Below are 16,045 nucleotides of genomic sequence, written 5' to 3' on the forward strand. Positions count from 1 at the left end.
AGGTTTGTTGCAGTGATGATGATGCATGGTGTCGACCAAGTGAGTTCTACTTTTTGCTTCCGAGTAAACACAACGAATGCCTGAGAAATAAGTACGTCGAACAGTAAATTGGATGTTTATTGATTGCGAACGAAATCCGATAAAATAATATATAGGTATATACATATATACATTTATTTTTTTAACGAGATCGTTTGTACGCGGTGCGCGGTGATGCGGTATAGAGAAGCCGTCTTTGATGCAGCGCCTGCATCGCTGTATAATATGTATTTTTTTTTCGTTAGCTCATAAGTATGCCACTCAACACCGTCATTACGACTTGCCAAAGCTTCAAAATATTTTAACACATAATTGCAATAGTTAAGTTTTACGGATTTGGCACACGCATCTTCCAGTAAATTTCGTTGATTTCGTTGACATTTCGCCGATAGCTGTTTTTGCATAATTCCGAACGGTGCGAAAAATATAGTGTTTATATAGTTAAAAAATTCGCCATAGATTTACGAAGATAGGTACTTCAAACAGTTCAAACACATATTATCATTTTAGAATTTGCCAGTGGTTTTCTTTGCAAATAAATAAAAATGTAACTGGCAATTATCATTACAATCAGTTTTGCTATGCCATACAATGTAAAGCAGAGAAATTCAGAAATCAATCATTGCAAAGAACATACCCATTAAGAAAACATAAAATTATTTAAAAAAAGTTATATCTCAATAATTCTTGACAATATTTATCTAGTTATTATAATTAATAAATTCATAAAAATCGAGAAGCGAACCTAAGCCGATATCCAGTAAGTTAGACATCGTTAGTTCGCTTGATTTACTAATTAACCAATATTATAGCCTTTCCGCTTAAAAACAAACTGCACAGGACTGTTATTTGATATTGCATAAGCATTTTATGAAGTATGACATAATAAATAGCACTACGTGCATGGGGGTGCTGGGATCATTAAGGGGATCGCGACCTACACCCCAACGAATGACTTCCTTAGAGAAAATTTATTTCTACGATTTAATTTGTCCCTCTTCAGTATCAGTGATTTCGGTAAAATTATTATTAGCACATCCCCCTCTGAGAATAATTCTGTGTGCGCTACTATAGGCCAATAGTCGCTGGTTTTATGCTAGTATAAAATTCTATGATCACTCTAGTTATATGGTAGCCGGTAGGTATTAAATTTGGGGGCCTGCCAAACTCAAGAACATTAAACTCATTCAATCTTTCCAAAACATTGCTTTCCATATCGGTGTTCCGTACGTCATGTTGTACCTAGTTAACTACTCAAACTCTGTACATAATGAATTGAAAATTAAAAATGTCATAGAATCAGCTAAAATTCACTACGATTGTTTTCAAACAAAAATCAACAAATAAAAATACAAAAGTACGAATCTCGGTATCATCATAAATCTATGTAAATACTACAAACCAATTCAAACTACCGCTCAAAGGGCGTTACTAAATAATGACTTACTCAATCTTGTTAATTTGTATTCTATTTTGTTTATTAATTACTTAGTGTACAAAATAACTGTAGTGCTAATGTTATATTTAGTTAAAAAAAAAAAAATGATTTATCATTAGTACCTACTAATCAACATTTATGAGTAGGTACAAGAGAAAAAGAAACCATCGCAATACAGTGTACACAGGATAACTTCTGTATCATATCTGTTCATTATTTTTATTTAATTTTCTCCAACCAAAATATTTAATAAAATCTATGATTTAAAAATAAATATAGATTGTTATTCTTTTGCACTAATTGTTTTTAATTGAATTATAGTAAACACCATGTACAAACTTAGAAAATTTTATAGCCTATTTCGTATAACGCGTCCTACGCATTACATAATTACTAACGCAAAACTTGAAAAATAACGACGGTCATAAAATCGATAGAGCTTTAACATTTTTGTTATTATAAGAAGGCTAAACAATTAAATTAATATAACATTATATGTAAATGTTATCCATAGATTGTTATAATGTTTCTTATATTTTAGATTCTGCAGATCAGGGGGCTGCGAATGTAGGTATATTGATATTATAAAAATGAAGTGTTTTTTTTTTTATGCCTGAAGGTATTTTTTCTAGTAGTAATCTTCAACTTTGATGGAAGTTTCTAGTGAATTTGACTGTGGGAGGTTAAAATTGAAAAATCTCTGCTCTTTTTAAAATAATCAGAAAAAATATACAAACATTCGTAAAAATGTTAATATTATTAAAATAATTGTTGGTAACTTAAGTTAGACTGTCTTCAATTTTTTTCTTAAAAACATTGATACCATTTTAATCGGGAAAAAAACTTAAATAAATTGTTAATATCAGAATCATTAAAAAAGTTAAGCAAATTCGAAAATATTTTAATTGATAGATTCCTAGTAATTTATTAAGATAAGAATAAAAAAAATTAATCTTAATTTGACAAATATTTTTTATAAATGTTGAAGTTTATATTTTTACAAAATTAGATATTCACACATGAATTATAACTAAATTTTTCATCAAACAATTTTTTTATGGCAGTGTAATTCAATTTCCGAGTATACTAGACACCAATTCCAACTTACGAACTGCAAAGCAGTTATTACCTATGCTTAACTCCTTTTTTAATATTTATACTTAAAAAATAATTAACTAACATCAAATTCAAAACACCAAAACATCAAACGAGATAACAGAAAATAATGTTTTCATGTTTATTGTTGGTAGGTATTTGGTACGGTAGGTGAATTGTTTACACGGGTATTTAAAATAATAAAAGTAAATCGTTTCTGTCTTATGTAAATGCGTATATTATATTATATATTCATTTAACAGACGCAATACTACAAATAAAGAGCATCGCTGAAATGCAAATTAATAATTGATTTTTATTTGTATTATTATTAAAACTCTGTGCGAGGAATCTAAGGGCATTGGTATTAACATTTTATACTTATATTTTAAGAACCATTTTGTAGTAAAAAAATCTACGATTATTAATTACATTTAAAGGTATTTACTATTTACTTAATGTAGTAGTATGGTTAAATAACATGGATGCATATTTTACATTATTATATCTGTTTAAGAAAATGTTTGTATTATTTATTATTATGAGATCAGAAATATGGGAGGCGAGATAGGAGGGGTGTTTCGAATTTTCGATATCCCCAATTATCTCATCTCTTTCTCTTGTGCTTGTCTATGAAATAATGAGAATGCGTTGTGTGGAGGTGCCACAGTTGACAGGTTCATTTATAGAGCCATTCTTTTGATGAGTGTGGGATGCGGTGGGGTATGTGTATGTGCGAATTTTTCTGAGGAAATTAATTAAGCTCTCGTCAAATCAAAAATTACTTTTTATAAAAACGGTTTCTTCAATAATAATAAGTATAATATATAACAGAAAAACGCAATGTAAAACTCTTTAAAAACAAATGGTTAATTGTATTTATAGTTTTTAAAGCTGCATGTTTATAATTGCAATTGTATATACTTACAGTACTTTAAAATTACAGTTACATATTATACCAAATGTATAGGATTGCGTGTTATTTTATGTTAATTTCATTGAGGGTGCGGTTTTTTTAAAAATGTGATTGAGTTCCATAGTATAATACATTCGTTTATTCGCCTGTAGCTATACCTAAATAATGTAATGCTAACTGCTTTACACTAAAATTTCGCTAGATCAAATTTCAACATAACGCAAAAAAAATGCGACACTGCAGTACAGTTTGTAGTTGCTATAATATGTAATCGCATAGGTACTTATATAAAATGTATAAAATAATACCATATACATATTTATAAAACAATAAGCTAAATTACGTTTATATAACTACTTTTGTATCTTTTCTAGGCCTATGTCAAGGCCTTTATTTATAATAATAATAATAAAAAAAAAAACAATATATTATTCATTAATTGTATGATGAAGGTAAAGGTACACATTTGACGTTTTTCGAAAAGATGTTGAAGGCTTTTATTTTTTATTTTTATTTTTATTTTATTTTATTTTTACACATATTAACGCAAATCGGCTTTTGAAAGATAGAGGATAACAAGGATGCATAACATTACATAAGATAACATAATATATAAACCATGGATAAATATTAAAGTAATATATAAGAAAGATATAACTGTATTAGAATTGAATGATTGTAATTTGTAGTCTATACACAATGTATGATATTATTTGGTACCTATCCTGCACTTTGGTAGGTGTGAGTATAATAAAGTACATTATATACGCATTAATATTATTTACATTTTATTTTGATATCAAACATAGGTTTCAATTCAACTGTTACTGAAAATTGACAATGGAACAATATGCCGAGAACATTACCAACCTAAATATTTTAATCAAATTAAAAATAGATCGTAGGTACATCGTTTGCAAGTAATAGAATTTGACATACATACCGTGAATACATAGAAAAACGCTAAACATTTCTTTACACTACATCATGGCCGTTCAAGTTAAAATGTATTCAACTTGCAAGTATAATATTTTACCGACATTGGTATTGAGCATATACAAAAAGACATGACAAGATAAGGTGTGAGGACACCTTAACCTTATTAGGGGGAGGTATTTTGATATACGTACCGATATCAGCATTATTATGACTAGATATCGGATTACTAATCTAGATTATAAACTAAATTAAGGACTGTTTTGTACTATAAGACAAGACTTCGAAACACAAAAGCTTTTTGTAAGCCAACTTGTAATATAATACCCAATCAGTTTGCCTTTTTATATTTCCAATTGTTTTTCGCTATATTATGGTGCTTACAACTAATACACATTTTTTTTTCATTATAAAACATTCCAGTTACCTTGACACGTACAACATCGTTATGGTCTTAATTTTTCATATAATATATACCTACGTCCTAACCAGTTTAATTCTTTATGATAATTATAATAACATTTGACGTCGTAACATAATAATGCATACATAGTTATAATATGATCTTTAGCACAAAAATACTATATTAAAATTATCATAAAGTAAAAACAAATTAATACATTTTTAAAGTTGTTCTATGCCTCTATTTTGATTAATAATTATTATTATTGCGTACCATTTAGCCGATACTAATACGTCGTGGTTTCAACATCTCTAACGAATAATTTTATTACTTTGCCAGTAATAAATTATATTATTGTAAGCATTTTCAGTTATCAAACATTATTTTGTTACAAACAAATTATAGGTACTAATAAATTAAAATATTATTGAGTTAATTTTTTTTTTCATATTATAAAATACCTCTATGGCTCTATAAATATGCGTTATTTAAATAACAAATTTTAAATCTGATAATCTCGAAGTACAATTTACAATATTATACCATCGAACTAAAAAACACTAAAAGCGCAATTTATTTATATACCTTAATATTTTTCGTTCCGATTTTAATGTATTTGGTATAATATTCAATAATTTCAATAGAATAAATGAAAGTAATTTACAGACTACGCTTTACATGTTATTACTGAAGAATTAATACAATTAAAAACACGTTAATAATTAATCATTGGCCATTTTGTATTTTTAAAAGAAATTTGGTTGTTTTTTAATATTGGATTTTTTGATAAATTCTTTTTAATTCAGTGGTTAACCTAGATTACGTTTCATGTAGCTACAAACAACAATATTTTGTACTCATATGCAAAATATAAACTACATATATTATTATGATATTATTATACAGATAGGTAATGTACCTGGTACTTCATAATAGGTACTCATATTATGATGTTCAATGTTCATATAAGAGAAAGTTGATGTGACTATAACAGGATTATTATTGTTTTCTTTTCCCAAAGCTAGAATTATATTATTTACGAAGTAATAATCATATTAAAAAGCAGTGGACGTCATCAGTTAGGTACAATAAGTGAAAATTATTAAAATATAATTACTATATTTGCGGAAACTAGGAAATAGTTTTGAAACGCACCTATTATACAAATTTTCGAATAAGTCGAAATCCAGCTAAAAAACTAGTAAATACATATAGATTCCAGGACATATGATAGAAAAACAAGACATATTACTGAAAATCGCAGTAAATAGAACTTCAGGTATAGTCTATTTTGCGTAACATAATAAACACTTAAGTACAATACAAAACATATTAACGTTTAAATTAATAAAGGTTTCAAAATACATATAATTTAACTGCATCTAAAATATGATGTACGAGAAGTGGCTTACCTAGGTAGACTAACTAGTATTGGCTATTGTCTATATGACAACCATGGCATATTTTAAGTGTTTTGAAATTATATAACACATAAAATAAACGCATAATAATAAAATGCTATGTTATGTGTTCTATGTAAAATAATATAGCAAGTAAAAATTAGGTTCGGGAACTTTGTGAATAACTATTAAATGTAAAAATATCAAATACCTACCGCATAGATATTAGATAAGGACATATATTTTATAGGGAAATACATTGACAATTGTGATACAAACTGAACGAAAATTATATATAAATATTTTAATCCCCAGGGAAAACTGTATTTTAAATAATATATACTAATGGAATATCTGTCCTACTTTTTTTTTATTCACCCATTGTATTATACCTTTGTGTCTGAACAAGGTTTGTTCTTGTATTGCTGTTGTTTTATGGTTAATTACAGCACGATATTATCCGCAAATATATGCATCATTTACAAAAGCTAAAAGGTGTGAGTTAAGCGGTACCTACATTTGATAAAATAACTGTAATTTTATATTTTGACCAATTAGGAACATTAGGAATTATTTCACAATGCTAATTACCTACGAAAAGAGCCCAAGGGGAAAATAATTGAAACGGCGATCATGTAAATTTATGATACCATCCTATATAGGTATAGTGACATTTTACATATTCGGTATTACTCATGCAACAATAATTTCGCCGTGCACTTTGTAGTTGTATGTACATCAAAATTCAAACATTAATGCAAGTACATTATATCTTTATTATTACCTACCTTCAAAAATATTGTTACATGCATTTAAAAACCAAGTGCACAATTAAAAAAGCGAAAAGCGTAATACCATAATTCATAAGCATATAATAGATGCAGTGTACGAAATTTAAAAGAATATGAATAAATATAATTTATAGTTTAATTTAATTTCAATATCTTATAATATTATATAATAATACCCATAATAATATGATATATTATAATTTATAATGATAGTACTTGTGCTTTATTATAATATCATAGCATCGTTAACGTTAAATGTAGAAACCTAATAAAATCCAATAATCATCGTTTATTCACTATAAAATATTTAGGTTGCTGTTATTCAAGAAATTAGATTATTAATCAAAATATATACCTATTTTAAATGTATTTTTATTTATCAGCCTGGCTGTCTGTAAAACATGTTACGAATAATGTATAGAAAATCTTATTTTTCTTCTCATTATTTAATCAATTAGCCATCTACTAAAATATTATATAATTTATTGACATATTTAGTAATGTACTACTAGGTACCAATATATGGTATGATTGTTTAAGTAACTTCGTAAGTGCATAAAATGTTCAATATCTCTGTATAAAATTATTTGTGCTATGATTGTTTTGTGTTTTTTAAATACTATTATTCAATAACTATACGGATGATTTTTTATACGTTCAAATTTACGGATATAAATATCCTAAATAATCCTGCCGAGGAAATTGATCAACACGATTAAAAAAAAAGGTATAACTAAAGGATAAAAGTTAAAATTTAAAGTTGTAATACAATATTATAATATTCTGAATTTAGATGATTAAAAATAATATGATTTCAATACACTCGTATACATCCAAAAAATAGCTAATTAGTTAAATTGAATCAATATTACTTTGTACTCGTACAGTCGTACCTGATGATATCATACTATAGCTAGTATCAACAAAAGATGCTACAGCAATAAATATGTGTCCACATCTCATACTGTTTCAAATAAAATAAATATTATGACATGAGTTATAGGCATTTCTTGGGTAATAATTATATTAGTAAAAATATTTAAATATAAAAACATATTAAAAAATATACATTATACAAAGGTATAGGAACATAAATCTAGATATTATCTACGCCGGTTTGCCGGTTTAATAACCTTTCTTTCAAACTCGTTTCAAACTTAAAAAAAAGAATAATAAAATATTGGTACAAGCTTTAGTATATTCTATTAATGTAGAATTATTATTGTGGAACCGAGAATATAATCAAATATTTTCATTTTTAGTAAACTATAAATTACGCCGTGAATTATGGGCTACTTATATAAAACATCATAAATCAAAATATGAAACGCCTATTAACCGCTATTGAACTCTTCATATTATTATCATTTGGAGCAATCAAATTTTATTTAAATTGTTTGTACCTACATAGTATCGCTAAAAGATTTGTTAATATTTAGTACTTATAGATTATTAATCAATTGATTAATAATCATAATAATACATAATATATTTCGATAGGAAAACAGTTAAATTATTAATGACACATAACTAGTTAATGGTTTGTCAAAAAATACCAATTAGGTAGTTAGCATAATTTCTTCACGAGTTTTTCCAACTATCAAAATAGCCTACACAATTTATATAGATATCATTATTCATTAGCACATTTTTGCGACTACATTTATTTATAATATCTTACACAGACTCAGTATTTTATAATGACATTTTAAGCCGTCGCGTTTTCAATATAAATTGGGACATTTCTAGGGATAAGCCAATTCTGCTCAACTTACGGAATTGCGTGTTAGTGCAACTTTTTTTTGTAAATGGTTTTATGTTATATTTTGTATAGAATTATATAATGAAATAAAAAAATTTAAAATTTAAAACTTAAAACAGTGGGGTGGCTTCTTTTTCAAAATTGTTCATGTAATTTTGTTGTTCCTTTATCATCATAATATAATATGCGAACAGAATATATACATTATTGAATAAAAATGTTAAAAAAATAAATATTATTCATCATAAATATAAATGCTTGTGCTTTTAATGGACTCTAAAAGATAAATTATTTGAAATCGAGAAAATACATCATAAAAACAAAACGACAGATTTTTAAAGAAAAAATCAAAGTTTGCGCTCTAAGCAATACGTGGTCAAGAATACAATCACGTTCCTACTATCATTAAAAATATTTAAAAGAAATTGATTTCGTACAAATTGCGAAGTGTAGTCAATAGTTGGCGTTTACTATAGGGGCATTAACCTCGGCGACTTTTTTTCAGCTCTTGGCTAACTGTCAAAAATCCAAATCAAATAAAGACGACTCCAAAGCATTACCATCAATGCCAGCTCAAAGGGGACGCGCTTTTGTTTGCGAAATTGGTACAGATTCGATGCAAAATATTAAATAGCAAATATGCAATTGGTAGTATTCAGTAGACTACAGTCCGCACTAGACCGTAATATTTTCGTCTTAAATCACGATTTTCGTTTTTCGTACTAGCCCAGATAATTATTACTTATTACTCGGGTGATTAGTCACACATTTAATATAGACACATTTAGCAGATTGTCCAACGTACTTAAGACAAATAACCGGATAAAATCAAGAAAAAACTGTTATTTAAAGCCTTTTGTTAGGTAGATACTTAGAATAATATAAGCAATAATGCAATGTGAAATAAAAAAAAAAACAAAAAATATATTACATGTTGGACGTATCACCAATCTAGAATTATATTCTAATGGCTAAATGCGACTTTTTCGTCGTTATGTGTTCAATATACTACCTATTATTTCATTAGTCTTATTCTCAAGTACTCTTATTGTATACCCGCAGGTATAGACAGTGTATTTAACATTAAAATAATAATTATAATAGTAAAAACACTTCCAAACTTTACAAATTTAAGTAACAAATATATATATATATATTATTGGTAGCGCGCACGATAGTTTAAGAAGCCCGTCACAGTCACAGTTTACAGCGTTTAAAACGGATAAAAGACAATATTTATTGCGCCACGTACCACCTGTACCGATGATGTACATATATTTCACTTTGAGTGTATATCACCTGTAAGTGGAGGTGGTACGTTTCATCGGTATCGTAGGAGTTAGTGAGAAACATATAATAATAACATAAATATTAAAAACAGCATGCCCACGTATAGTTATTATAGCTGAGTTAGGCCACTGCAGATGGGTAAATTTTTTATTATTATTTTTTTAATCGTCTGCAATTTGTACAACATAAATAAACCACGTCCTTTGTGAGTTGGCCGAATGCAAGTCAAAAACACATTCTCATCGGACGACGACAAACGACGAGAAGCCGCGCGAAGTGGAATGAACAAGTAGGACTGTAACAACACTGGTCCGCGCGCTACTTTCACGGCGGCGATCAAACAAAATATCAAATCGGAGGTACGTTTTTATTCGTCGTCATTCCAAGTTCGGACTGATATAAAAATATATTAATATGTAAACTATTTTTATTCACAGAGTAACCATATTTTAAATTTAATTTTGTATCATCAAAAAAAAAAAAAAATATTTGTCAAAACTGTAAAATATAAACCTAATTTAAATTGTAACTAATGGCCTTAGCTGCTGAGTTTATATGATCAATTAGAAAAAAATAATTTAGGTAATATACCTAGGTAATACAATCGATACACGATGAGACTACCGTCGCACACCGCCGGACGGTATAGAATAACTTAGGGGTGTAAAAGAAAAGAAAAAAAACAGATTCGACCAAAACTCTTGGATGAGACCTATATTAATAGTTGTGCCAGTTGTAGTAGCATGTGATCTACTGGAATGCCTAAACGGTGCATGTGAAAACTATTAACTATTAAACTATTTTCGTTTGACGAACCCCACAACCCTGCTTAACGCAATAATCGCTAATATCAGCGACCATTATATTACCTACCACCCCTCCCGCCACCCACGATTTCGACGACATCGTCCGCCGTTCGCGGCGAGAATGGACCGTCAAAGGGGTGTGTGTTAAGGGATGACGGAGGGTGGTCACCGGCACCTGTCCGCCGTAGTGCGGTAACCGACTACGGTAAACGTGTATGTAATTATATACCTATTTCGAACGCAAAAACCTATAACAACGATACCACGTTGACCGGAATTTTCAAAAATATTAATATTTATAAATATTTTTTTAGATACTTGGGCAAACAGGTGGGCACTAACAAGCAATCGTAGGTATTTTAAACAATACAATATTATAATGTTGCACACGAGACGCCTGTGCTGCAGAATACCCATCTCATTTACCTGTCCATATCGTTAGATGGTCTCCACTGCGATTTCGGCACTGCGTGTCAGTCCATCCGTACCGGGAGGCGATTGGACAGCTTTTTGAAAGTCCGACTACGCGTGTAGGTAATCCACGGACCCGGTTGCAGGTGAGAAGATGGCGAGCGACCGGAATCGCGGACCAATGGTGAAAATATTGCGAAACGTATACACACACACGCGCGCGAGCACTCTCACGCTCGAGGACTGAATCGGTACTGTGATCGCGATGCGCGAAGAGGATGGAGAACTGGTAACGTCAAACGTCCGGCAATGTAGAACGGCGACTGTCGGACGGGCGACGGTGGCGTCGTCTACTACTACTACAACAGTACTACGGCGGCAGCAGCGACGACGACGACGTACCCGGCAGAGTAACCACCGCGCGCCCCACCACGGCCGACGAAAAACACGTCGTCCCGTCCACACGGCCACTGACCACCCGCCAAACGACACACGATGCGGCCGCTTTACGGCGACTACTTACCAGTGTACGACAGTCGTGGCCGCGGGGGCCAGGGAGTAATATTATATTATTTTAATATTATCTATTTTATTTCATCACATGGAATACAACGCGTGCGCGCTCGCGGTGGCGGCGGGTGGACCTTTTCGCGTGCATTGTGTTCTTCTATCGATTTACCGCCGGATGTGTATCGGCGAGGCCATCTGGTAGTCTACTACCCGAACTAAAACGCACTGGAGACGCGACTGTGACGAGACCAGCGGCGGAGCAGCCGCGGCTGCGGACGACGCGCGCTCTCTCTTCTCTCGTACCACTCGCTCACTCACGCTCATTATAATGACGATGCTCGTGTGCGTTATGCGTACCGCCGTGACCATGTACCCGGTAACCGGATCCTGAGGACGTCCCTGGAAATAAATATACCCTGCAAAGGCTACTCTACCAGGTTGATGATTCAAATGAAAACGTACAACATTACGTCCTATATACGACATTATTCCGGCGAAACCGTACATTACGATAATAATATAAAAAGGGTGCACACAAAATTAAGCCATAAGCACTTATTTGAAAAGGACTCTTTTTTGAACGCTGATATTGATATAAATATATAATACATTATTAATATTATATTATGTACCTAATGTTATTTATTTTTTCATTGATGTTAATGACGACCCTACTAGTTTAAAGTTTAAACATTACAATTTAACGTTTTTTATGGACATAGGCTTAGAAAATATAACTCCAGATCAGTAAAATAAAAATGTTGTTATAAATAAAAAAAAAATTCAAAACTATAAAAAAGGAAATTTTAGGGTTTTTAGTGTTTTTGTTTTTTATTTTTTGATCAGGATTTAATTGATTTTATGTGATATACTTTTATAATATGTATGCCTATACACCGTAGATTATACTCTAAATGCCATAGTGTAAAATTGATATACTAATACCTAATCATTATAAACCCTATATAAACGAATCAAGCGATGTAAAAGAGCCTCATTGCACAAAATGTATACGGACGGATTTCGCAAAAAATCTCGGTTTCCCGGAAGGTTAATCTGTTAAAATATAATATAATAGGTATTATCTTAAGCTGATATACTACAGCTAAAGTATAAAACCTATACACTTCAAAAAAATCCTCTATTTCACTAAGTTTTTACTATATCGTGGTGTGCAAGTAAACATGTCACACGACACATAACTGTTTTTTTTTCGTACGACATCCATTGCAAACCCGGAAAAACAGTTTTCTGTCTCATATTACGTCTAAATTTATGGTATTACTTTCGTACGCCATTCTATTTTATCGTCGCTGAGTGCTGACCCTTTTCTTTGGTTGTTTTCTTTGCTACTGCTCTGGTTTTGGATTTTCCTCGTCAGTTATCCTACACACATAACCTTGCCTAACACTACCTATCTGGTGGGCATCTGGGGCTGTACTTTTAGTGAATTTATATGTACTGTACTTACTCTAGAAAAGTTATTTTGGCTGAAATCACGACATGTAATTTGCCACGACGTTTCTCATTATCTACCAACGTAGTATCATATTAAAAATTTAAAACACCTAACTCTTCGTCACATAGGAGTGACTAGACTTTTTTCATAGGTCGAGCACAAATTTAATAATATATATCAATGTAAAACCCGGTAAGGATTAACGGTTTGATCCCCAAATTTTGAAAAATTTGAAAGAAAAAAAATATCGTTACTTATTATTGTGAGTATAGAAATCAATAATAATTAATCAAAGAGAAAAAATTAAATATTTATATTTAAAAGGCGATCCTAGTATTGCTTTGGTATCACATTTAGGTATAATTGATGTTTTGTCAAATTTCGCATATCGTTTATGTACATAATAGGCACTACCTACAGTTGTAGACACGCCTCGTCGTAACAATATACTCATGTCTCTTATTGTATACAATGACAAAAACAATGTACAAATAGCCAATAGGTACACACTAAATAATACTTGTAATATAATGTATTATTATGATTTAAAATACAATAATATTTTTCTTCCATTGTCCCACTGTATGGTTTTGATCGAAATCTAGACTTCTAGTTGATTAAATTCTCGAGATCGTATATATTTATAGGTATATATATACCTATTAAATTATAGCACGATTTGTTCGATAATAAACAATTAATTATTTTTTATTAGTACTTGGGCGGAACTCTAAATAATATTGGTAATATATATAAACAGTCGTAACTGACATGATATTATATTTTAAACAAAACAATTTACAAAAATGTGTACAGTAATATGAAAATAAGTAAATTTGATTAATTGATTTCCAATTGGTATATTATAATAATATGATGACAATACATTTTGATTTTAATGTTTCTAAAACTACATTATGATTGAATGTCCAAATGTCTATTTTAAAAGTATTTAAAAATTTAAAACGTTTAACTTATGATAATGTATAGGTAATATTCTTATGTACAAATAAATGTATGTGTATAAATATATGCATTTACGTTTACGATTACTATAGTTTCTAAGATAATGAGATACGATGCTTGTCAATTTTTCATATTCGTTACTATTAATACTTACTAAATGTTCTGAGTAGTCATATACATAAAATATTAATACATTTTAGAGTAGGCTACTGCTGGCATAGGTCAAACGCCTACACGAGGTTAGCATAGTACAATACGTATTATAGATTGTAATTAAAAATAATTTATCATAGAAATATGACATAATATTTTAAAATAAGAATTAAAAGTGGAATGATTTTATTTAAAAAAAACATATAATAAGAATAACCTAGATCCTAGATTTTACTTTCCAAAAATACATTTAAAAAAAATAGTACGAGTACTTCACCAGCAACAAAGTAATTAAAACATACCTATATATTTTATAAATGTTAATAACTATTGACTTAATCATGTAATCACTATAATATGGCCGATATGGGTAGTATATATTTTTTATTCCTTATATTACTTTTATATCTTAATATCAGTACCTACATTATTATGTTATAATAACACATATTCTTTCCACTATTTTCTCATAGTACCCAAGAGGTGCCATTTATCACCATGTGATTTTTCAAACGGAATTTATTTTATAATATTATGCATATTTCATATTATAGAATTTGTTCATGTAACTTACAGAATATTTCTAGAATAAATGTTTTTTTTTTAAAGTAAAATGATAGACTCTAATAATAATCGATAGAAGATAAAACTGGGTAAGATTTTATCTTGCAGGCATTTTTACTTTCACAAAAAGAGTTACCTATGTAGTGTATATAAATTTAAAAATATAAACACGGTGAAATGTTATAATTTCTTAAAATAGATAACATTTGTGTTCATCAAGATTTAAAGTGTTATCGAAATTCATGAAATGTGTTTCTATTTTGTGGAGTAAAGTTCGATAATACTATTATGGATGGTTACTCTGATATTTATGTAATATCGCACTTCTTCGTTTTACACAATTTTAAATTTTGAACTTGAAATATCTTTCATATTAATTATACTACTATAAAATTATAACTATTTAAGCCAAAGGTAAAATAATAATTCTTGTACTAATTATATTATCTTATTTTTGCGTGTTTAAATAATTTTTAAATGTTTTTAGATTCATTTGTATTAATACTACTTCAACATACGTCGACATGACATTATATAGTTATTTTTCGATGAATCTTTCAAATCACGACACGCACTAGTTTTGGAATTAGTTAATTATAATCAGGTACTCTTTATTCAGAAATTAACCAAATCATAAAAATAATTTTTCTTCTATATTTAGTTGTGTTAGAAATGTTAGAATACATGTGTGTAAAAGAATTATATTCGAAACTTCGTACACGATCATTAAATACAAGAATTGACTAATCGATGCAAAAAGTGTCTTAGAAAAATGAGTTTATGATATTTTATAATGATTTAGCTTATTTAATTTTAGCGTTTTCAAAATAATTGAAATTTTAATGAAAAAAATTACATTTTCTATTAACGTTACAAGTATCTAAAAATAAATATAATCGAATAGACGTTTGATGAAATATATAACATTGATTTCTACGGCATTACCTTTAAAGTTATAGTATATTGTTTTTACAGTACAAAAAGTCATTCGTTTAACTCTGGTTAGCTCAATTTGTCTATGGTATAGCTTTGGCCGGGTTATTAGACTATCGATTAAATTCCATACAACAAGGTTACAAGCTGTAGTTGTCCACATGGTTTCTATT

The 16,045-nt window shown here is 29.4% G+C and overlaps 1 protein-coding gene across 1 annotated transcript in view; it reads right to left on the reverse strand.

Annotated features, from left to right (window-relative positions):
* The window catches only part of LOC107169339 (hexosaminidase D), a 34,152-nt gene extending 22,446 nt beyond the window's left edge, over window positions 1-11,706 (reverse strand). The window contains exon 1 of the mRNA XM_015519062.2: window positions 11,303-11,706. Coding sequence (XP_015374548.2) covers window positions 11,303-11,310 — 8 coding nt within the window. The 5' untranslated portion in view covers window positions 11,311-11,706. The remainder of the gene's footprint in view (window positions 1-11,302) is intronic.
* Window positions 11,707-16,045: the final 4,339 nt, after the last annotated feature.

The sequence above is a fragment of the Diuraphis noxia genome, unplaced genomic scaffold (genome assembly GCF_037042655.1).
Source record: "Diuraphis noxia isolate RWA-SAM2 unplaced genomic scaffold, SU_Dnox_SAM2 contig0005, whole genome shotgun sequence".
Lineage (NCBI taxonomy): Eukaryota > Metazoa > Arthropoda > Insecta > Hemiptera > Aphididae > Diuraphis > Diuraphis noxia.